Consider the following 23,714-nt stretch of genomic DNA (forward strand, 5'->3'; position numbering starts at 1 on the left):
GGACCCAAGGGTAATCTTTGTTCAATATTGCAAGATTATACAGTCACCCACATAAGTACCTGGATCCCTGACTGTTCTAATTCCGTTACTTGGGGTCCAGATACTTATGTGGGTGACTGTACACCTAATACGTAGTTCCGAAGATCTGACGAACATCAAAATATCATTCAAGCCCCCTTGTCCCCTCTTACGGAATTTGGCTAAATCCGCACTTATATACAGTCTAGGACCCAAGGGAAACACGTACAATATTTCAAGGTAGTTTCGAAAAAGATCTGGTGAACTTCAAAATATCATTCAAGCCCCGCTATCCCCTCTTAAGGCATTTGCCAAAATCCCGTCTTATGTACATAGGACCCAAGAGAAAGCATTGTACAATATTTCAAGGTTGTACGCTTAATAGTTTCGGAGATCTATTGATGAATGAATTGTAAGTGAGTCAGTGGATTTTCTGTTTTATATATTTAGATAGGTCAATACAATAGCTATATTATTAACTTCCTTTTGAAAATTGCGTATAAAAAGAAATATGTATCCCATTAAATGGAAACAATCTCTTAACTTTTGCGATAACTTTTGTTCTGGTAAACAAACACAAAATAAATGTTGAGTCATGCAGAATGATTCAATTTATCCAAAAGGTTCTGTACTGAGCTCAACTGCTGTTACAGAGACTAGAGAATAAAATTATCATCCTGCTTGAATATTGTTCAGGAACTTTTCTTTATTATATACAGTATTCTCACCGAAATACAAAAGTAACAATCCCACCTCCTCCCCTCCAATCCTCCTTGCACTTCCTCTAAATCACTTCCTTCTAACTAAGTGTAAACAGAGACAATGTTTCACTGAAGAACAAGTGAAAGGCTACAATTTTAAAGGAGCTATTTCCTGTCCCGGAGCGCAGGAGACGACGTCGTTCTCACTGATCTAACATTGGAAGCGGAAATGCGAATCTTTGCACGAGGCATTAGTCCATGGGAGATGAAGAATTATAACTATATGTAATAATGTGCGTAACAGCTACAGACAATATGAGCGGGACCTGGGGACGGATGCGGAAGCTGTTTGTGACAATTTGAAAGCCAACAAACAGCCAGGGGAAACCACGTGGCAATTAAATATAAAACCTTCTGTCATCATCTTTGGATGAACAGTTGAATTTAGTTGTTTTCACGTTAAATAACATATTCTAGTAATTCTTACTTCAGTGTTAATTGAATTTCGTGCCATTATGAAGTGCGAGGTATGTATCTATGTGTTATTATTTCATTATTATATCTGCTTCAATTAATTTGATTGATTGGATTCTGAGGGAGAGGAATGAAGACATTGGTAGCAAGACTATTTGTTCCGTAGCGAAAAAGGTTTAGATTGCTGGTCATCAAAGAACAGTCATATTGAAACTTAAAAAAATAAATCAAGTGTATCTATTAATTACTAATATCATACTAATTTCAGAAATTTCTCGTTTCCTCCCACTCGCCTCCTACAGGCCAACGTAAAACGGGACGTAAAAATGAAAGATCTCATTTAATTATTTCAGGGGCGCGGTGGCTCAGTGGTAGAGCGTTCACCTCCGGTGCTTGGGGTCACTGGTTCGATCTCAGCTTGCGCCATGTGGACGTTTTGGTGGACAAACACCGTGCTCGTGGGTTTTCTTGGGGTTCTCCCGTTTCCTTCCACTTTCTTCATTCCATCATTCCATTCATTTCTCATCATCACCGTCTCCTTTAGCCTAACTGGAATAACGTGGGACGTAAAACTTAAAGATTTCATTTCATTTCTTTTTTCATTTAATTATTAAAAGTTTTTAAATAAACAATTAATTTTTTATCCGGAATACGTTTTGATTCACTGTCTTTATTAATTGAAGCAAGCGTTAGTAAAACTTCTATTAGATTCGACTGGTAATTGTGTGTTTGTCCGACTGTCTGTTTCACGATAACTCTCGTAAAACTTATCCGAGTTTGATTAAACTTGCAATGTGCCTTCCTTAAACTTGCAGACATAACTCTGTTCTTTGATGTTGGAATAAAGCAAATAGAAAAGAGGTTAAAGGGTAAAAATCCGTTTCATGTAATAAGGTTACACATGCACATGCAAGACAATTTTCCAAAATAAACAACATATTTTTTCTATTATGACAAAATATATATTTTCTTCATGACGTGGAATCCTCACAGCTCAAGGTTAAAATCTAATCAGAGTGAAAGTGTGAATGTAACACACACCCCTCCTCAATTTCAAAAATATATACCACAAAAAAATTCGTTTAAAATGTTTGATTTTGACGTCATATATTGTACATTTTCTTTCAGGCTTCCCAATCATATCCTCTGCGGGGAGCTAAAGTCAGTAATGAATAATGGGGCCGCGGTGGTTCAGTGGTAGAGCGTTCCCCTCTGGTGCATGGGGTTCTTGGTTCGATCCCAGCTCGCGCCAAATGAATTTTCTGGTGGACAAACACGGTGTGCGTGAGTTTTCTTGGGATTCTCCCGTTTACTCTCACTTTCTTCTTTGCATCATGTCCATTTCTCTTCATCACCGTCTCCTTGAGCCTAGTTTGCATAACCATGGGACGTAAAGCTTAAAGATTTTATTTCATTTCAGTAAGGAATAAAATAGTGGATTTACACACCTAGATCCCCGCAATCAGTTTCCTTTAGAGTTCTACGATAAATTGTTTAAAATGCATTCGGTTTTGATACAATTTAATGTACATTTTCTTTGACTCTTTTTCGTAATCTATAGTGCTTGGAACGAACATCAGTCCAAAATATCGATTTTCTCATTTTGTTCATATATTATAACTAGAGTGCACATGTACTCAGGGCCATAACTTGTGGGGGTAGGGGGTAACTGCCCTCCCCAGGGAAGCTCTCCACCGTTATAGGGTGCCCACTTTAAGACAAAAATTTTTTACTCTCTATACGAAACGAACATGAAATTATAAATGAAGCATCAAACAGGTTCACTACAGTACATAAACAAAACAGCATACAAAAGGTAAATAAAACAAAAATGAGTCGTGAACTCACTTCAGTAAAAAAAAAAAAAAAAAAAAAAAAAGTATACTATTAGGAGCCCTAGAAATAATATATATTCGTATACCTTTGAGATTTGTCAATATTGTCCCCTTAATTAACTTGTCATGTATGGAACGCATCCAAGGGCGTGCAGGAGGACACGCAAGCTGCAAAGGATCACAAAGAGTAAGAGAAATATGGAAATTAGGACCTATTTTCGAATTTTGCCGGAGGGTCCAAAACAACTTTTTCTAGGGGCCGCAAATATTAATGCTTGTTGCCCCTCCAGAAAGAATCCAAGCTGCTTGTACTATATAAGTATTAACATCTGTATACTAAAGAATGAAATACAGATGTTTTAAATGCCTGCAGAGACATGGATTTAAAAGTAGATGCCGAGAAAATTAAATATATGGCAATTCACTGTAAACATAATACTGAAGTTATGAATATGTTAAAATATAAAATAATACTTCCGACAAAGTGGGATGTTTCAAATATCTAGGATCACCGTTAACGCACGAAAGCAATGTCCACGAAGAAGTTAGATATTGGCTGCAAGCAGGGAATTCGGTGCTATTATTCAACCCAAACTCTCTTGTCTTCACGAATTCTGTCGAAGAATTAGAAGTTAAAATATATAGAATGATATGTCTGTTTTGCTGAATGGTTGTTAAATATAGTCATTTATTTTGAGGGGAGTACGCAGCTTGAAAGTATTTGAAAATAAAATCCTGAGAGAAATAATCAGATTGAAGAGGGGACAGGGAATAAAAATGGCGGAAACTTCATAAGAGGAACTGCATAACTTGTATCGTTTAATAGCATTGTTAGTATCATTAAGACTAAAATGCTCAGGTGAATAAGTCATATAACCAGAGTGGAAGGAAGTAGAAACGCTTTCAAGATTTTAACTGGAAACCCAATCGGAAAAAGATCATCAGAAGGACCTGGCTGCAAATGGAAGAATAATATTAAGATGGATCTCGCAAAAATAGGAGGACAAAGTAGAAACTGGATCCAGTTGGCTAAGAACAGAAGTAATTGTGAATCTGGCATTGAACTTGTTTTCCGGGTACCATAGACCATACAGTTAGTAGATATAGTTATACGATTGTTTGTTTGTGTGTGTGTGTGTGTGTGTGTAATTATTGGGTCTTTTGTGCATGAGGGGGCGCGGTGGCTCAGTGGTAGAGCATTCACCTCTGGTGCTTGGGGTCCCGGGTTCGATCCCAGCCTCCGCCAAGTGAACTTTGTGGTGGACAAACACCGTGGTCGTGGGTTTTCTCGGGGTTCTCCCGTTTCCTCCCACTTTCTTCATTCCACCATTTCACTCATCTCTCATAATCACCGTCTCCTTTAGCCTAACTGGCATAACGGTGGGACGTAAAACTCAGAGATTTCATTTCATTTTTTTCTTTTGTGCATGAGATGGCGTTAGTATCCTAAATCTCAAACTATATGACTCGAATCAGGTTAGGCCTAACGTCATATATATATATGCAACGTGCACATAAAAAAATATCAAGACATCAATTTGTTCAATTTGTTATTATGTCTCTTCAGGCCCGTATCCACGGGGGGTCGCCTCCCGAAACTTTTACTGACCCCCTAAAATGTTCATGGTAGGCTTGCAAATGGACTATAATATGGTAGGTTCAGGTCCACTCTAACTTCTACCAGGCCCCCTAAATTTTTGGACTGGCTACCGGCCTGTGTCTCTTAGATGGGCTTGTATAGTGTTCATCCATGCCCAGAATCAAAGAGCAAAAGATGAGAATTTTAATTGTATGTTTGAGCGTAGTTTATTTTTCTATAATTCCGCTTATCAGCATCAGTAGCAAAGATGATGAACAGAAAGCATTAGGGTTTAATGATTAAAATATGAGAATAACTCACATATTGGTTAGATGTGTGCAGATTGATAATAGGTGCTGACATAGAACACCGCTAGAGAAAAATTGCAAAATGTTATTCTTTCATTTTGTGTGCGATTTGCCTTGTAAATTATAGTTGAGAGATTTGTTACATAGTTGCTTTCAAATCTTGATATTCTTTTATGAACTATACTCCAATGGTAGAAGGGGACACGGAGTGCGGACAGACCAATGACCCAGTGTGACCAGGAGACGGCGAAATTTCGACATATGTCACGGGGAGTATATATGCGATTCCTAATGTAATTGTAACAAATGCGATTTTCTTCTCCTTCACTGTCTTCTCAATAAATTTATTGTTTTCTTTTCCTCTTGTTATGGGCATCTGTGTGTTTATAAGTATTGCTCTAAAAGATAACTACAAGCAGGAGCATAATTTGGTCCTCCAGGGGCTTAATTGCTTCTCTGACTTCGACATTTATATGCATTTTAAACCGCAAGGTAATAATATACCAATGAAAAACCTGAAAATCTACTGACATCTATGATTTTGCCCCCTTTCCAAGCAAAATCTGAAACAACACTGCTGACTACAAGGTCTATCAGAGTACGAGAATAAGCGCGTGACAATCGTAGAAAAAATCTTCATGTTTTTTTATATCATGGATCGTGGAAGCTTAATTGAATGAACTTGCAAAACTTGTCGTGTAGAGCATATTAAATGCCTGTGATTTTGATTTGATTTGGTTTGAACTTCAGAAACCTTTCAGCACCGAGTCTATATGGGACATGAATCTACAGCTTAACCCGGGATCAAAACCACATGAGCTCCGCGAGGAGTCGACTACGGATTTCCCACTTCAAAGGAGCGAATGTGAACTGCTTAGACACAAGGTAGCTCAGATGTCGCTGATACCAAATAGTGTTTTGTTAAATCTTTCTGTATACTCTGTATTCATACTGTATTATTTTTAATATAGGAGGACGAATAAAACTAAACTTATTATATTTTATATATTCAAGATATTGTAACTTGGTTAAGAAATGTCAGACGGGAAGTCAAACAAATGAGTGTTCGAATTCGAAATGAAAATGAGATGAAATTTCTAGTTTTACTCCGACTATTACACCCTTAAGGTTAAATAAGGCAAATAATTAATAAAGGTGAATGATAATAAAATAATTGGTGGAGTGAGAATATGAGGGGAGACAGAAGAACTGAGAAAACCCAAGAACACAATAATATCCACTACAAACTCATTTGGTCTGAGATCGAAACAGGAACCCTTAGCACCAGATGTGAAATCTACCACACTAAGCCACTGTGTCTTCTGTTCAAGCTCGAGTCGTGGGCATAACTTATCCACTATAAAACAGCCTTTTGCAATAATGCTGCAGGGCTGATATTTTGACTGTTTCTGGGTCGTCAGCTTCGTCTGGGTCACCGGATTTGTCCAGGTCATCGCGGGTTTGAGAAGCGAGACCAGATCTGGGTGACCCGGACTAAAATCGTGACCCAATTGATCCGGTCAATCACTGATGTATACCCTGTACGTATGTGTGTTTAGGGACATGTTACATGTAGTCAATCCTGTCATTCCATTAAATACTATTTCGATGATTATAAGATCAATCTATTGACATGAGTGCTGATAATCAAGATTCACATTAACCATTGCCTACACAACTTTGGATGATTTGTTGAACATAAGGATGAAAACGATTGAACTGGGTAACAGTTGCTGATTTTGTGTCTAGGAGAATTTTCTCAACTTGAAAGGATACGAAAATGAAAGAATTCACTTTGATTTTGTACTCCTGTTCGGGTACTGTCTATACATAGTAGTTGAGAGATCGTTGTAGGATGACCATGATTTGCATTTGCAAAAACGGTATTGAAATTGCGATAAATGTGAAAATGGTATTAACAGATTTTAATTCAAAACAAGTATGTCGTTCCTAGAAGATACGGATTATAGAGATTACCAACATCTGAATCTGACTTCATAAAATTTATTATTATTATTATTATTATTATTATTATTATTATTATTATTATTATTATTATTATTATTATTATTATTATTATTATTATTATTATTATTATTATTAGAGGAACTGTACCAAACCCGAGCCTGGGTCCATAAAGCGGGCCCCCTCAATTGCTGTTCCGGGTATTGGCGTAGAATGCTAGAAATAAGCTGAACTGTGGTTTACCGTTACTGTTGCATGCAGCGCTAGTTCCTGTGTTGATCAGTTAATCCTTTGTTCTGCAATCTACATCTGACGAGTTTTCATGTTGTGGAAAGTTTTGAAGCTCCGACGAGCAAGCATTGTTTTCTGTAGTTAGTAAAGAGATAAGCGAGCCAGCTATTTATTTATTTAATCTTAATGGTAAGAGGTATGTTCTATGTAATTAGCTAGTAATTTAGGCGTAGGAGTGACAAATTATTTGCAGCGAAAGTAGAAACATGTATGGTCGTAAAGTGGGCCCCCTTATCAATCCTAAAGCGAGCCCCTACTATGTTGTGCAAAAGTAAAAGATATGTTTCATATCAAATTCTCATGATTCGTGCAATTTATTTACAATTTTCAAGAGGACCAAAATGCCCAAAACAAAGCCGAAACTAATAACTCAATATCGTGTTCGAGGGCATGGTAGTGTCAAGTCATTATCAAGATCCTATGATCCAGGAAAGTAAAGGACACCGCTGAAGGTGAAAGGAAGAGCCAAGGAAGACGATTCTAATTGTGGCTCAATCTCTGATATAAGGAAGCATCAACAATATTCTCAACTTTAAACGTTCCGCCGGGGAAAACATCGTCCACGCATGACGATGCCACCTGCAAGTTCTGCACTGAAAATTTTTCGAGTGATACGAGAGTTGAACTGTGGGTCCATTCTGTCATGTGCTCTTAGTGGGCCCATGTAGATTGTGGGGAGACTGACAAAGTCATTTATATTTGTGACTTTTGCCAGTAGAAATCTTAACTTTGTGAAACATTTCATTTATCACATTTAATTTGGAAGTTTTGGTTCTGAAGTTTGAGGATTTAAAAAAAAATGTCAAATAAGTAGGTTGGAGAAAGAGAGATGTTTAGATTTCTTATTTCTACCAGTAGAATATTGAATATTTCAGTTTTGAAAGTTTCAGTCTTCAAGTTTAGTCTATTTGAAAGATTGTTCTGGAGCTTAAAAAAAAAAAAAAAAGACTTTTTGATTTGCTATTTCCGCCAGTAAAATGTGGAATATTTAAGTTTAGACATTTCAGTTTGCAAGTTTAATCTATTTGAAAGGTTGTGCTGGAGTTAAGAAAAAGACTCTCAGATTGCATTTCGGCCACTAGAATGTGGAATATTTAAGTTCAATTTTAGTGTGTTCTTTACTTTTCGGAGCTTTGTTTCAATTTCTTCTAATAAAGTCATTTAAACATTCATATTTCATTTTATTTCAATCCTCAGTGTTTAGGATGTTGTTTTTAGCTTAAATACGTAACTCATTTAAAGTAATACAGGTTTTCGCTTTGTGTAATTTATCAAAATTTAAAGGGGTCCGGTTTTGGAACAGTTTTTTCGAATGCCGAAAATGCAGTCCATGTGAAAGTCCATTTTTTCTCAACCTATTTTTTCCTTGATTGTTATGGGAATAAACAAGCAAAGCAATTACATATATTATTTTCAGCTTGAATAGCACTTTTTCTGATCGATATTTTCTTAGATATATGGAAAAAACAAAATGGGGGCCCACTTTTGGTACAGTTTCTTTATTATTATTATTATTATTATTATTATTATTATTATTATGATTATTATTATATTTATTATTATTATTATTATTATTATTATTATTATTATTATTATTATTATTATTATTATTATTATTATTATTATTATTATTATTATTATTATTGGACATCAGAATCATCAAAAAACCTGTTTGTAGCGAATTCGAATTTCGCTGTATATTAATTTCATTACAATTACTCATTTTTATTGTCTTGTCCATAGAGTTCGAGCAACTCCCTCACCCTGGAGTTTGCAAGGGCGTTTAGCACTGCTACTGAATTAGTGGATGAGTTAAACGTTCTCATCCTCATGGACAACAGTAGCGTAATTTTAAATTTTGCTCAGGGTAGAAGGGCTAGAATCTCCACCAACATAGGTAGTTTAGAGGGAGTCCGAACCCGGTGTATCTACCGTGGGTGCGCCCCTGTCCTGAAGTACCTTTTATGAAGTAAGCAACATTTAGATAGGTTTGAAGAAGAAATCAATCAATCAAAGCATTAAATTTCTAATTGATTTCAAAGAGATAAAGAAGACATAAAAACGGTATTCAACACTAATATTAATTGCAGTTAGACCTTCGGTATGGGGGACCCGGGGTTTGATTCATGTATTTTATAATCTCACTTTATAAGGTGTATCCCCAACGTCTCGTATAGCATTTACGCTGAATGAGACTCTAAACTCAAAACCAACCATCTAAATACAAACCTTTTCGCGTTCCTCTTTAGAACGCACAGCGGTGGAGGGGGGAGAAGTCATAATTGAAAAAGAATGTTGACAACGGCAATTTATGAGGGAAGTTATATAGGTAAACATACAGTGTTAGTCCTACAATATAATTAAAGTAATGCCCTAATACTAAGGGTTTAGTACATTAGGTAATTTTTGTCCTAAGTTTGTAGGGAAAAAAGGTTGTAACCGATATGACCACTCACGAGTCGCCACTGATTATTTGAAATCTTATTTCACCATAATTACGTAAACTTATTATTAAATTTACAAGTAACAGTAACGTTACACCTACGACGTTCCATAACAACAGACAAGTGCGAACAGTAATTATTGTTAAGAAAAATATGTAACAGAAAGAAGCTGTTATTCCAGTGACAAGCATTTTTGATAAATGATTCGGAAAACATTAATTCATTGGTTCTGTATGAGTGAGCGTAGGCTAGTAGAAAAAGTAGTCTTAAAAGAAAAAAAAAACAAGATTCAGAAAACAAAAAAAATCGAATTGCAGCGAATGGAAATGACTTACGTCACAATAAACAAAGGAAGAAAAAGAAAACCAGATTCAGAAAGGCTTTCTTGGCTATGCTATATGTTGCCTTTACCATATATTCCACTTACACAATATCTAAAATTGCATAATACTAAAGTCACATATGTTATGCGTCGTAGTAAGAAGTAACAACGTAATAATACTAATAATAGTGGCAGTAGCAACGAGAGCACTGCCACCACCACAGTAGCTAAAGAAGTGAAGGTTAGATGAGGAGATTTTCACTGACGCCAACGGCCATTCTAACGGTTTTCCCACTTTTGAAGGTTGCTACGTTCGTTCCCTTGTAGATTATTTTACTCATATATCGTATACCAGTAAGAGCGCGCAAAATGTTATGCAGTCACTATCTTACAGGCAGACACACACCTCTTGTCTTTTTCTTTTAAATTTTTGACGCCTTTAATTCTCGGTTATGTGTTAGTTCTTCTAGGAAAGGAGCTGAACACCGAAAGTTCTTGAAACTGACTTATGAATCATGATTAAGCGATTTTTCTTTTTCTTCTTTCTTTCTTTTCTCTTTCAACGTTTGTTCCTAATCACTTAATCATTATTAAAGCAAACAGTGAAAGTATTTTTACTTTCAGGAAGTAACATTATCAATGCCATTGATATTTTAAGAACTTTTCTTTTTACATTAGAGAATATTTATTTATTTATTGTTTATTTTTTCTCTGGTCCTCTATTGATTTGTTTCGTATATATATAAAAGGCAAAAATTGTAACAAAAAATAAGTTTCAAAATAATACCTTCTACAAAAAATAACTTTATCGTGTACAATCGAGTTTAAAAATTGAACAGTTTTGTAATTTTTTTACGCGTCTATTCCTTGTGTAGTTGAGTGTAGGTCTGTTGAGTTGAGTTGATTTTGAGATTAACGTCCCTATACGAGGCTATACGAGGCTATACGAGACGGGACCTACTTATTAACATGAAATCCGAAACATATGAGCTCCCAGCAGGAACCGAACCCAGGTCTCCCACGCCAAAGGTTCGTACACTAACCGCTTAGCCACGAAGGAGCTCGATAGTTCGGATGCGACATTAAACTAGATTTATCGAGGATTCTTGCAATACTTCGATGCATCATTCGATATTTTTGAAATCGAAATATCCATATCAAGAATATTACCGATAAGTATCTTGATAGACTAATTGATATTTCCTTATAAGATATATTTCAATATTCTCGATATTGTGATGACATTTTCCGATAGTTTATTGAATATTGATTGTCGATACCAAAATCCGGATATCTCACAGTTTTAATTGAAAGTCAACGTCTCTTTGAAGGAGATTTACTTTAGTCCATGACATAGGCGGATTAAATGATATGATATAAACCTAATTTAAGAAACAAGAATCAGAAACAAAGAAAAGTACATTGAATATAGCAATTATGGACCTGAATGCAATATTGGTCTAACGAATCAAAATCCACAATTTAAATTTAAAAATTGCGAAATAAATCTCAACTTCTAGCACAATTCTACAGTACAGCAAAATTGTATGAGAACTTCGTGGTACTAAATGTTAAATAGAACCTCTGTAAAATAATTTACAGCACAGAATGAAAAACTGTAAACTTATGTTTCTCACTTTTACAATATTGTTAGTTAGATCATTGTTTTATTCATGTACACTCATGTCCAAAATTATTGTCGCATGTCTATAAATATGTAGGAATATAACTTGATAACGAATTCGCCCGGTATTTCTTATAATGTTAGGAAGTGTATAATCGGCAAAGACATGTATGTGGCAAATTTCGTGTCAAAAGACCAGTAAATAAAAACAATAAAACGAAAATAAAACTTTCTTATCCATTTCGCAACATTTTATTTTACTCATTCTAATTGTCGTATTTATAATTCTTTTCTTACGAAATTTACCACAAATATACATTTCACGATTATACACATACTACAGTGAAACCTCTCTAAAGCGGACAGCCGTGGGGAATCAAAAATTGTCCGCTATAGAGAGGTGTCCGTCTTAGAGAGGTTTCGATATTTTCTTACGTAAATTAGTAAATAAGGTGATATGTAATTACAAACTATTGAAGGTAATTTATCAAACCGTTCTATGACTGTGGGCATGTCGATATCTGCGGATTCTCCACAAATCGCTTTGAAAGAAATTTTGTCTAATCCGAAACTTCTCTAACCACTCGTTCGAGACCTTGAAATCTGAAACATTCATTTCTATTGCTACCTCTAAATTCTTAGCTTTTAGCATCGACTCTAACACAGGATTTTTTTTCACTCCGCACTCTATAAAAACATTCACTTGCACATCAACTTTGTTCAAAGCAATGAGACACAATTTTCATTGCCATTTTCACACCACAACTTTATTAACTTGTCTAGGTTTTATATGATCTCAGGTGCTTGAGTTTTACCGATACAAAAATTTTCAGCTATCCTTCGCACACCTCAGTATTCTTCGAAAATTCAATCAATTCGATTTTAACATTAGCGCTTCTCGTGGCATTTCGAAAGCTCACAACAACTTACACCTTATTGCTTCCGTCTACAAATAGAGGCACTAAGACAATATGCGAATACGTGAACAAAAATTACCAAGCATGTCTTCTGCTTGATTCCAGCAAAACAGTAAAATGACGTGTCATCCCAAATGGCAGGCAACTGTCAATCACTTGATTCTAAAACAGGTTGGGTGGGAGTGAAATGCAAGCAAAGGATATGAAGGTGTTCTTAAACAAAGACGCTTCATCTGAGTTTCTGAACAGCCAGTTGACAAGGAAAAATGTTATTACAATGTTTCCTTGGTGATATATGTATGCATTTCTGAAAATGTATTTTTTCTGTATTTTTCAACTTGTTTCTAGAGAAAGTGTCCGTAATATGGAGGTAAATAATACCTATAAGAGACAGAAAAGACTGTCCGTGTCCGTACTAGAGAGTGTCCGCTTTAGAGAGGTTTGTCAACATGGTTTTTCCTATTACAGTGTTTGGGGATTACAAAATATGTCCGTTATGAGAGGTGTCCGCTTTATAGAGGTGTCCGTTAGTAGAGGTTTCACTGTATCAGTATTAAAAGTACCCTGCAAAATCATGATCAAATTACATTCTTACATGAATACTGTTATAGTTATGCGACAATCATTTTGGACATAAGTGTACATAATTATACAGTAGCTCAGCATAACAGATTACAATCCCTGTATCTTTGAATAATATCGTGTGCACTTGGTTTTCCTAGTCAATGATGATTTCAGAAGTTCTGTCCCGGGAAAACGTTTAATACACGGGACGGGTGTAATATTGCAAATATTAGTGCTCCATATTAAAGGCAATCGGACGTACGTCCCGAGGAGTTTTCTAGCTCTGGATTCTCCCATTTTCCACGTTGTAGTTATACTTCCATTACGATTCACTTCTTCACTATTCGCAATATACGCACAAGTTTAGCATATCTTACCATGTCATTAACATTTTAAGATATATTGGAGCATTTACGTTGTGAGAAATCATAAATTTAAGACATTTAACGGCTCTCCTTACGCCATTAATTGTTTTATTTTTATTTGACTGTTGTTTCACCAAATAATTTAAAAGTAATCAAAAGTATTAAAAGTTAAATGTCAGTCAGGTCTTATCTGTAAAACGCTATTATTGATGTTAAATATCTGCGCCATCTCATTGAGTTATGTGGATGTTTTTTTCTAATAAATTGGAATTCTAATGATGTGATCGAGGTCAAATATGTGTCTTGCTTTTGGGCCATTTAGTGTAAATTCACGCTGGCATCCACCGACTCTGATTTTCATGAAACTTGGTACAGATGTTAAGACCAACAACTTAGTAACCGGTGTAATTTTGTTCTATAGCTCTTATAGTTTCGAAGATACGGACTGTCAACCTTTAAGAAAGTTACTCGTAACTATTGTTTACGAGTGTCTGTTTGTGATTACAGTGTCGAAGAGAAAATGTCTACTCAATGAATAATGAGCATATCCGCATCAAAATTTTACCAAATACCAACTGTTTGGGATTATTTGAATATTTAACAGTGTGTGTGTTCCTTTAGCTGCCAACAGTGTTCAAGTTGCTTAACGCTTTTCAATTGTTTTCACCAAATATATATATTTGGTGAATCATACATTATGGTCGTCGAAAGCGGCACAATCTGTCTTCAACATTGGGGGAAATGGGTAAGATCGTTCCCATATTTTTAAGTGATGTTCAAAATATTTATGAAGTTGAAAAGCAATGCTGTGGAGGATCAGGGGAGCAGAATTGTCTTCAACATGGGAAGGCGGGCAGATTTGAGGCTTATTCTGGGGAGACATCAATTTCACCTCACTTTCCTTTGTGGCAATCGAGCACAAATCATTACACTTCTCCCCAAAAACACATTTCAAATCGGATTATTGGGGGGACAGTCTCCCAGTTCCAAGATTGGAGGGAACATGTCCCCCTCATCCACCGGAATTTGCTCCAGTGAGCAAGAACAAAGGGCCATCGTAACACAAGCACTTACAACCAAATACTAGTGAATATCTTCATTCCTGTGTAATATTATTGTGCAAATTGAAGTTATAATCATTTAAATAAACTGTAGTGCATTTTATTTTAACTGCACTTGTGTGATAGTACGAATCAAACAGTCCATTACGAATATTGTTTCTAGTGTCTTCATTTTATTTAGTGAAAATATTTCCAACATACACATTTTCATTGTACACCAACCAAAGCATATAGTTTATAAGAAAAACCATTTGCACATGTGGAACCTTGCATTTAATTATATTTTAATTAAGGTAAACTTTTGAATTTGCAACATGGAGTCAGAAAATGAGTTTTATCAACAAAAGGCATACCGGTATGGGTTTTCTCTTTCCTTATTTCTTTTTTTTCTTTTTTCTTTTTTTTTTTTTAATAATGAACATGAAAGTCACCCGAAAATTCTGTTAAATAAAAATACTGAATTGTCAAGTACCTAGGAGCTTGTAATGAGTTGCGTTGTTAACAGTCTGTTCAGGAACAGCTTGAGGGAAATAATATATAAATACACAGTCATAGCCGTTATTGCCTACAAGACAGAATTTTTATGATGAAGAAAGAAATCAGAACTCTTCCAATAGAAACTGTTACGCTTCCGGAGACGAGACATCACTTGCATTACATATTCTTGAGACGAGACAGTCTCAACTCTTGTCTCATTAGATAATCTTAAACATGACGTTTCATTGGATAAGTAACGGAATGATAACTTTAGCTCAGTTATGTCTGAATCATGCTCACAAAAAATTATCATTTTAATTCAGTTGTGAGGTATTTAGTCTGCAGATTCAGTTAGTTTAGTTCAAATCTTATGTACGGGTAATAAGCATTTTCAGAATGATATACTCATGCTGAATCAGAAAAGGAAATGTATTAGAATCGGCATGCCAGAATTATATATGTCTGTGTGTGTGTGTGTGTGTGTATAAAGTTAAAGTAGTATAAACGTTGCAACATGCTAAACGTAAAAGCACTATAGTCATTATCATAATTGTGAAGATACCAAATAAAGATATTAAATAAAAATACTTTAGCTAGTGATTAATGATTAATTCCCTTACGACTAATGATTAGTTTTTTTAAGTCCATAGTTACTTTGAGTTACTTAGTATGCGGTGTTGTACGAAGCGGTAAAATTGCTTGTTTAAATTTAGCGTTCATTCCAGCATCGAGACTATATGAGACATTGACTTACAGCTTAAGGTGGTATACGAACCACTGTAGTGCGTTCAACGTTCTCCCACTGGGAATCGAACTCGGAATTATACGTGTACTAAACGTTCGCAGACACTAGGCCAGCTAGGATTAGGGCTCTGACACGTCACATATACCTGTTTTATCAATATTCTGTGTATAGCTTCTAATAACATAAGATGAAAAGAATCTTAAATTGAAAAATGAAGCTATTGTCGGAAATAATTCTTTTAATTTTGATTGTGGTCAAAGTATGGTGGTATAGCTATTATATTTATCTTTGAAATCTTGAGTCTGTTGCATTTCAATACTTAAATTATCTCGCGCCACATCCCATAGTCACACTATTCATCAAATTCTGTTACTAGGTTAACACTAAGAATTGTGCATTTCCCGGAAATCGAACCCTCTACCAGATGATTCAAACAGTATGTTAAATGTTAAACCATTAGACTTTACATAAAAGCTAGGTAAAAGAAATCTATTATGTATTTGTTTTGTATGCTTTATCTTAGATCTGATGTAAATGTCTTGATTAAATATTGCAGCAGAATATAAAATTTAATCCAGGTAAAAAAAAATTGAAACTTTTATTAGAGTGCGTTCTACTCCATTATACAATATCAAAACACAAAAACAACTTTTGTTTTCTTACATTAAAGAAAACCTATTATTATTATTTCTTATGTCGAAACTAATGTTCTGCTTTCTAATTCTGACATTGTGTCGTATCGTCCGCTGCCTTCAAATCTCGCTAACATATCTGACCATCTACCTCGAGTGACACATTTTCGCAACGCAATCTGCTATTGCCTCATATGTAGGTAATGCATTATTCCGGCTCTTTAAAAATATAGCAGAAATACGTGTATATATGTTGTATTCCTTAATGAGCATGCTGCATGCAAAACAATATTAAAGGACATAAATTTTTATAGCTCTTTCTTCTATTTTATTCATTTGTTTTATGTATATTCGTCATTGTCTTATTTGGTTGGTCATTTTGACTCATTTCTATGGATAGCAACGTTTTTCTTTTCTTTTCTTTTTTTTTTTTTTTAATTTTAAGTTAAACGCAAAACTTCGATGGAATTAAATTGGGAGATTAAACCTGTATGGCGTAAGGTTTTTAGGATATGACTGGAAGATTTTGATTACGTGAACAAATATTCTCTCAACATTTTGACGTTAAGCAGACTTTATGGAGGCCAGCATGAATCTTGTTAATTAGTTAAGCGATCTAATGGCACTGGCATATTTCTGCGCAATAACTATAATGACATAATGGACCTATTGTTCTTTATAAATAATATTGGAAAGTAATGCAAGCACCGCAGAGCCTGTATTATTATTTATGCAATAATTTGCTATTACACGAAAAGTCGCGAGGTGAAATGGGTGGTAACAGGACCCAGCTTCTCCCGAAATCTAACAGATAATATTGTTCCGTTCATACCTATTAAACTAAATTTTAATAGTAATAATAATAATAATAATAATAATAATAATAATAATAATAATAATAATAATAATAATAATAATAATAATAATAATAATAATAATTGTTTTTGCCAACCTCACTGTCAGATATAGGTCCTTAGCTTCATTATTGTATACCATTATCACGTTATTTTCTTAGATAAAGTGATTTTTGAAAAAAATATAATAAGATTAATAATAATAATAATAATAATTTCTTTGTGTTGTGAATACTATACATATAGCCGGGGGGTAATTCAGCTCTCTTGGAGTCTAAATAATGTAATAGGGAACGGAATATACTAGGGATGGCGAATTCCGGAATTTGTACTTTCTGGAATTCGGTAAGTGAAATCGGAAAAATTCCGATGTCGGAGAATTCCGTAATTCGAAAAAAAAATCCGGAATTTAAAAATTCCAATTTCGGAAAAATTCTGGGTTTTTCCGAGTTTCAGTATTTTTCCGAAATCCGGAAAGTAAAATTTCCGATTCCGGAAAATTTTGGCCATCACTAGAATATAGTGCAAGAGTTGCTCTTGCATGATAGTCTGTGTACCCGTCAACGGCACCGGTTTTAAGTTCCGGTTGAGAGTGTGAACCCACGTTAATAGTAAGTCTCATGCTCTGTAAATCTTGATGTTACATAATAACGGAAAATTAAAAATTAAATTCAAAAATCTAATACATCCATATATAGTAAATAAGTAGACTATATTACTTGTAAAATATTGTCTTACCATTTTATCACCTACGCCACTGTGTGGATCGCTCTGACATTATTAATATGCTGCCTTTAAAACAGAATATCTCAAGACTTCCATTTAGTGAAAACTTTTTTTCTTAACCTTTTAGTAAGAGTTACTCTTAATAAATCTAACGAAAAAAATGGGGTTGAAATAATTGTAACCGTTGTCACTGTGAAAACTTCGAACGACGACGAAAATGTCTCTCACTTCTAGTCATGCTATTGCCAAAAATAACTACTTAACCTATCTATTTATTTCTCATGTACGCTCACTTCAAAAGTCAGCTTGTCTACCAGAGATGCATCAACCGGATCCGGAGTTCCCCAGAACAAAGAATAATCCTATATGTAGTAATATGACCTGTGTGTTGCGTCTGCGCCTCAGTTTAAGTTCTTTTATACATATTAGTAGAGCAACCCAAAAGCATAAAAAGCATAACAGCAATTTACACATAAGATTGGTACCTTGAACATGGTTGTGGTTGTCTAAGGGTCCAGAAAAAACTAATTTTAAAAGCATAATAAGGCATAATTTTAGAAAATAAAGCATAATTTAAAATATATAGCACAATTCTTGGAAAATTCTATTAGAAAATTCTTGGAAAATTCTGTTTAACTGCAAGTTAAACATACTGTATTAATATTTTTTAAAACCAATATTTACAAAGCAAAATCATTGAGAACATAACAATGCAACAATGAAATTTTTGTATTTTTGTATTGAACACCAAAAATTTTTTATTTTGGTGCAATCCTTTGATTTGGAGAAAAAAAGCAAAAGAAGAAAACTTTCCGTCAACAATGAATAGTACACAATATTGTTATGTGTACCTCTTGAACTTGAGCACTTTCTGCTCCTTTGGTGGCATCTTTTACTTTCACTTTTTGTATATATGCACCTGTAAGGCGCACATAAGTGATAAAAAAAGAACTGATTCGAGTAAAGCATATCTCTTTACAGTGCATTAAGTAGAAAGTTCATTAAATAGGAAAGAAATTGGTTGCATAAAATATTAATAAATAGATCAAAATATTTAGAATATTTAATGTATAGTAAATATTTTCATCAGACACGACTAATGTAAAATAATAATTGCAATTAAAAATAAAGCATAATAAAGCATAATTTGGAAAAAATAAAGCATAATGTGGGTTGCTCTGCATATTAGTATAAATAGGTAGATCAGGCTTTCTCGACCTATATTTCATATCACAACTCCACTTTGATCATATCCTTTTACCAACGACCCAGATAAGTAATTTCCAATTTCTAATAAGCTTTATAATTATTGCTGCTTATTGAACGCGAAACCGTGAAATCACACTAGCTCAGACTGCATTTTGAATTGAATTTCAATCTGCAATTTTGCTTGTATTTGTGCTTTTCTTGTGTTTAGACATGCAGTTTCTTTTAAACAAGATTCATTCCTCTTTGACTACGATTTTTTTTAACGATTCTGCCTTTTGTTTAAAATACATATAAATTAGTGACAAATAAAAAATATATTCATGAAAATAGTATATTCAAAATAATCTTTAAAAATATTTTTTCTGCTACTAAATCCCACTTAAATTTATCATTTTTATCTCCCTTCGGGACCTCCCTAAGGGTCCCTACCACAGATTGAGAATTGTGTCAGAACGAGGGATGAATTAGTTATAGTATATTGCCAATTTATCATTGGACATCGTAATTTACTTCATGATTAGTTCGCTTTACTTTATATTTCAAGGTACAGTGACTTAAGATTCAAGACACCACAACGTATAAGTATACTTTCCATAAATTAAAACAATATATTGCTCAATTATTGCATAGCTTTTTTTACTCAATATATTAATATATTTTCCTTTTCTTCAGGTTTTATGTATTTTCTTCCTGTTGAGCGTGGTACTAGGAATTCCAGTCGAAAAGAGAGGTTTGTCCTTCGGCTCTTTTGATGGACTTGGAGAGGGTTTAAGTTACGGATTGGAAGGCGGATTGGAAGGCGGCCACAGCTTATCCACAGCCACATCATACTCGAATGTTAATTCCATCAGCCACGGCAGCACACCTATCGTCGTCAAAAGTATATCTCTTGGACACGGTTTGGAAAGTGGTGGTGCTAGTCTCGATGGCTACGGAGGAGGATTTGGAGGTTACGAACTTGGAGGCCTTGGTGGCGATCTCCATCTCTAACACCAAAGAATATTTTACAACAAAGACTTTCACTTCTTTCGCTGTATAAAACACTTGGTATGTATATGCACCTAATTCAGTATTTTTTTTTTTATTATTTCTCTTATCACCTTCTTTACTTACAAGGCATGCATAACAGAAAAACACTTTCTCCTTCTTTTACAATTAAAATTTATTGATTTCGTTCACATAAAGCACCACCCATGAAAACAAATACGTTCTGATGGACGTGCAAGATAGCTGTTTCTGATCAGGAACAAAACTACAAAAACGTTTCAGAATTGTGTGCTTTGCGTGAATGAAAAGTAGTCTGAAGAACAGATTGTTTTTGTAAAGTGCTAAAAGTAACTTTCAGATTTATAAGACCTTTGTTAAGAGAGAACACACTACAGAGAGCATGTTTCCATATATAAAGCGCAATATTAAAAGTACGCGATATGTAAATTTATTTAATTATTTATTTATTAAGGAACATCTAGATATAGCATGCGAGGCCAGTTTAACCTCGAATTATGAATAGCCTACTACAACAAGAACAACAAGGAAAGGGGAAATTCAGGACCTACATTTAAAGGTGCCATTTCAGTGTTTCTCTGATCGAACTAAAGAAAAGTCCTGAGTAAAACCTCAGTCAGGATAGCTAGCTACTGGATTCGAACCCGGTACCTTCCAACTGCGAAGCAAAATTATAAATCACTACGGAACTATATGCTCGTTTACTATAACATGTTTCTCGTCGTTAAAATGTTGAGTAATACTTTGATTTTAATGTTCATTCTTTACGTTTTAACGCAACAGAATGCTTAACGAAAGACCTAGTATTAAAAATAAAGTACATATTATTACCCGATTTTGCATCCTACGAGAGACGTTGCATTTTACCTGCTTTCGAACCTGTGACGACACGCTTCGAGAAGTGAGTGCTCTAGCTATGAGCTTACAGGAAAGTTTTATTTATTTTTATATGAGTGTTCTGCTGGCAAACACACGTGATGACACGTATATCTACGGAACAGGGACAATAAAACCACTTGCTCAGGTAAAAAGGCCAATTTCTTTCTTTGTAGGCCAAAAGGCATATGAACCTAAAATTATGAACTAAAATGATGGTCTCACGTAGCATTAATCGCTAACACTTACATTTGGTTCGAGCGGTCCCGAGTCGTACTTCAGTCAGGCCACGGTGGCTCAGTGTTAGAGGGTTCACTTCTGGTATATGGGGTCCTTGGTTCGATCCAAGCTCGCGCCAAGTGAGCTTTGTGGTGGACAAACAACGTGAGCGCTGGTTTTCTTGGGGTTCTCCCGTTTCCTCCCACTTTCTTCATTGCACCATTTAGCTCATTTCTCATCATCACCGTCTCCTTTAGCCTATCCGGCATAATGGTGGGACGTAAAACTTAAAGATTTCATTTCATTTTTCCAAAAGGGTTAAATGTGTTTCTACCAGTGTATTTGTGCAAATGTAGAGCTCCCTTGATATCGGTATTTAAGGCTCTATGCAGATTCATTAGTAATAATGTGAGTCATTAAATTCAATTGAAATTCTCGAGTACATGTTTTTCTTTTAAAGTTGTTTTAATTCTCGGTAATGGTGCTCGTGTTATCAATAAGATAATGTAAAGAAACAAACTCATGATGCGCACTTATCATTAAAATTAATAGGGATATTATGAGATATAGGCAGTAGTGCTCGCAAGAACGGGGTTCCGAGTTTCAACCCGCTTTGCAAATGACATTATCGAAAACATTTTACGTATTAAGATATATGTACAAAAACCTTGAAACATATGGACTTGGGTGCACATATGAAACCCCCTCTCCCAAACATTCATATTTGAATAAATTCAGCATACGGTACTGGTTGTATACGTACAGATTTAATATAAAAATTCAAACCATTACTGGGCACATTGCCTTCCTTATATATATATTTTTTTTCACTTCGATCTTCCATCCAGTTTTCAATGTATTCATTTTCATTTGCTAGTAGGCCTATATACATTTGAATTTGTTTGCTACACATACCTTCTAGACCACTTTTGTTAAATATACAATTACAGAAAAGGTAATGATGGGAATCAAAACTAAATCTTTCGGTATATATTGAAATAATAGAATTAAAACTAATGTTAAATTTTAAAATAAATTTACAGAATTTCACAATTTTTAAATTTAAGGAATTACGTCTACTATACACTATTATCTAAATTTAACAACAAATCATTTTCTTTTTTCCAGGTTATCATCAGTCAACACCAAAAATATCACTCCAACAACCAATAAACCATCAGTGTTAATTTTTTTGTGTTTCTTTCTTATAATTTATTTTTATTAAGAAAGTTTGTTTGTTTTTGTAAATTGTTTGTAATTTCAGTTGTTGGAATTAAAAATTATGAGTTAAATTAACAAATCTGTCTATTTTATTTTGTCCCAGAATGTTGCAGAAGTAGAGACCAGGAGTATGTCCTCGGGGTAGGGACCTTTCCCTCAAAATTCTGACATTTATGTAAATTTAGTCTAATTTTAGGGCGGATTTTACAAATTTTAATATAATTTATCCTTATAATGAATTTGGACCCCTAGAAGCTTTAGACTCCTCCCAAAATAATTTCCTGGAAACTTGCCTGTACAGAAATATGAATCAACAATGTGAATTGTTTATTTCTTCACTTTAGCACCACACAGGATTGAACTGGCTCCAAGAAAATGGCTGTCGTCAACAGATATTGGGAGGGCGACATAAGAATTGGTTGGAAAGGGAACAGTGTTAGGTTATGCCATTTTTAGATGTCTGTTGCTATAGGGTAGACAAAGCATATTATTTTGTGTATTATTATTATTAGGCTAGATAAGCATATTATTTGGTTCCTAAAAATGTATTCATTTTCCTTATTAAATGAATCTTTTGTTGGGTCACTATAAATGGAGGAGGGCGTATTGAGCATTTATACGGTTACCGATCAGTCCACTTCTGGCGCCACATATATTTTGCATTTACTTACGTTTATATTTTAAACCCTTGTATATTTATAAAATATACAAAATAGACTCATTTGACAACTTCTTCTATGAAAGTTTAAATTATCAAATAGGCTATGTGAATAAATCAGTAAATAAATCCTGATACCGATCTCGCAGTGAAACTACCAATAAATGAATGATCCAGAGAAGGCATTATCTTCTGCATCCCGCCCTTCTTCGAATGGGAATGAAATTGCACTTCAAAAAGATGAATGAAAAGTGAATGAATTCATATAGGGAAAGGTGGGGCGGAAGGGGGTACTTAACATAAATAGCTATGTAAGGATAATATAAATGACAAGAGAATACTGAAAATGAAGTTAATATATTATTTGAAGTTTTAGGTACAAAAAGCACCTGTAGTTTGTTAATGTGTGTCCATGCCTAAGGACACTCACGTGATTATCGAAAGTAATGTATTTTCGTATGCACATGTACACACGGGGCACAATGGGGTACACTGAATTACGGCTGGCAGTACTTACAAACGTAAACGCCTTCATTGTCGTCACTATCGACACTGCAAACGAATTATCTGACCAGACTTTGCAAAGCATACACGCAATACATCCCTTGTTGGATTGGGAATCCT

General features: G+C 34.6%; 1 protein-coding gene across 1 annotated transcript; it reads left to right on the forward strand.

Moving 5' to 3' along the window:
- The first annotated feature begins 1,099 nt into the window (after positions 1-1,099).
- On the forward strand, positions 1,100-22,492 carry LOC145694137 (uncharacterized). Its single transcript, XM_081770254.1, has 3 exons — positions 1,100-1,246; positions 19,784-20,158; positions 22,340-22,492. Exons 1-2 carry the CDS (start codon positions 1,235-1,237, stop codon positions 20,099-20,101), a joined length of 330 nt encoding a protein of 109 aa, XP_081626380.1. The 5' UTR covers positions 1,100-1,234; the 3' UTR covers positions 20,102-20,158; positions 22,340-22,492.
- The last annotated feature ends 1,222 nt before the right edge of the window (positions 22,493-23,714 follow it).

This window comes from Thermobia domestica, chromosome 9, assembly GCF_964235325.1.
Source record: "Thermobia domestica chromosome 9, izTheDome1.hap1.1, whole genome shotgun sequence".
Classification (NCBI taxonomy): Eukaryota; Metazoa; Arthropoda; class Insecta; order Zygentoma; family Lepismatidae; genus Thermobia; species Thermobia domestica.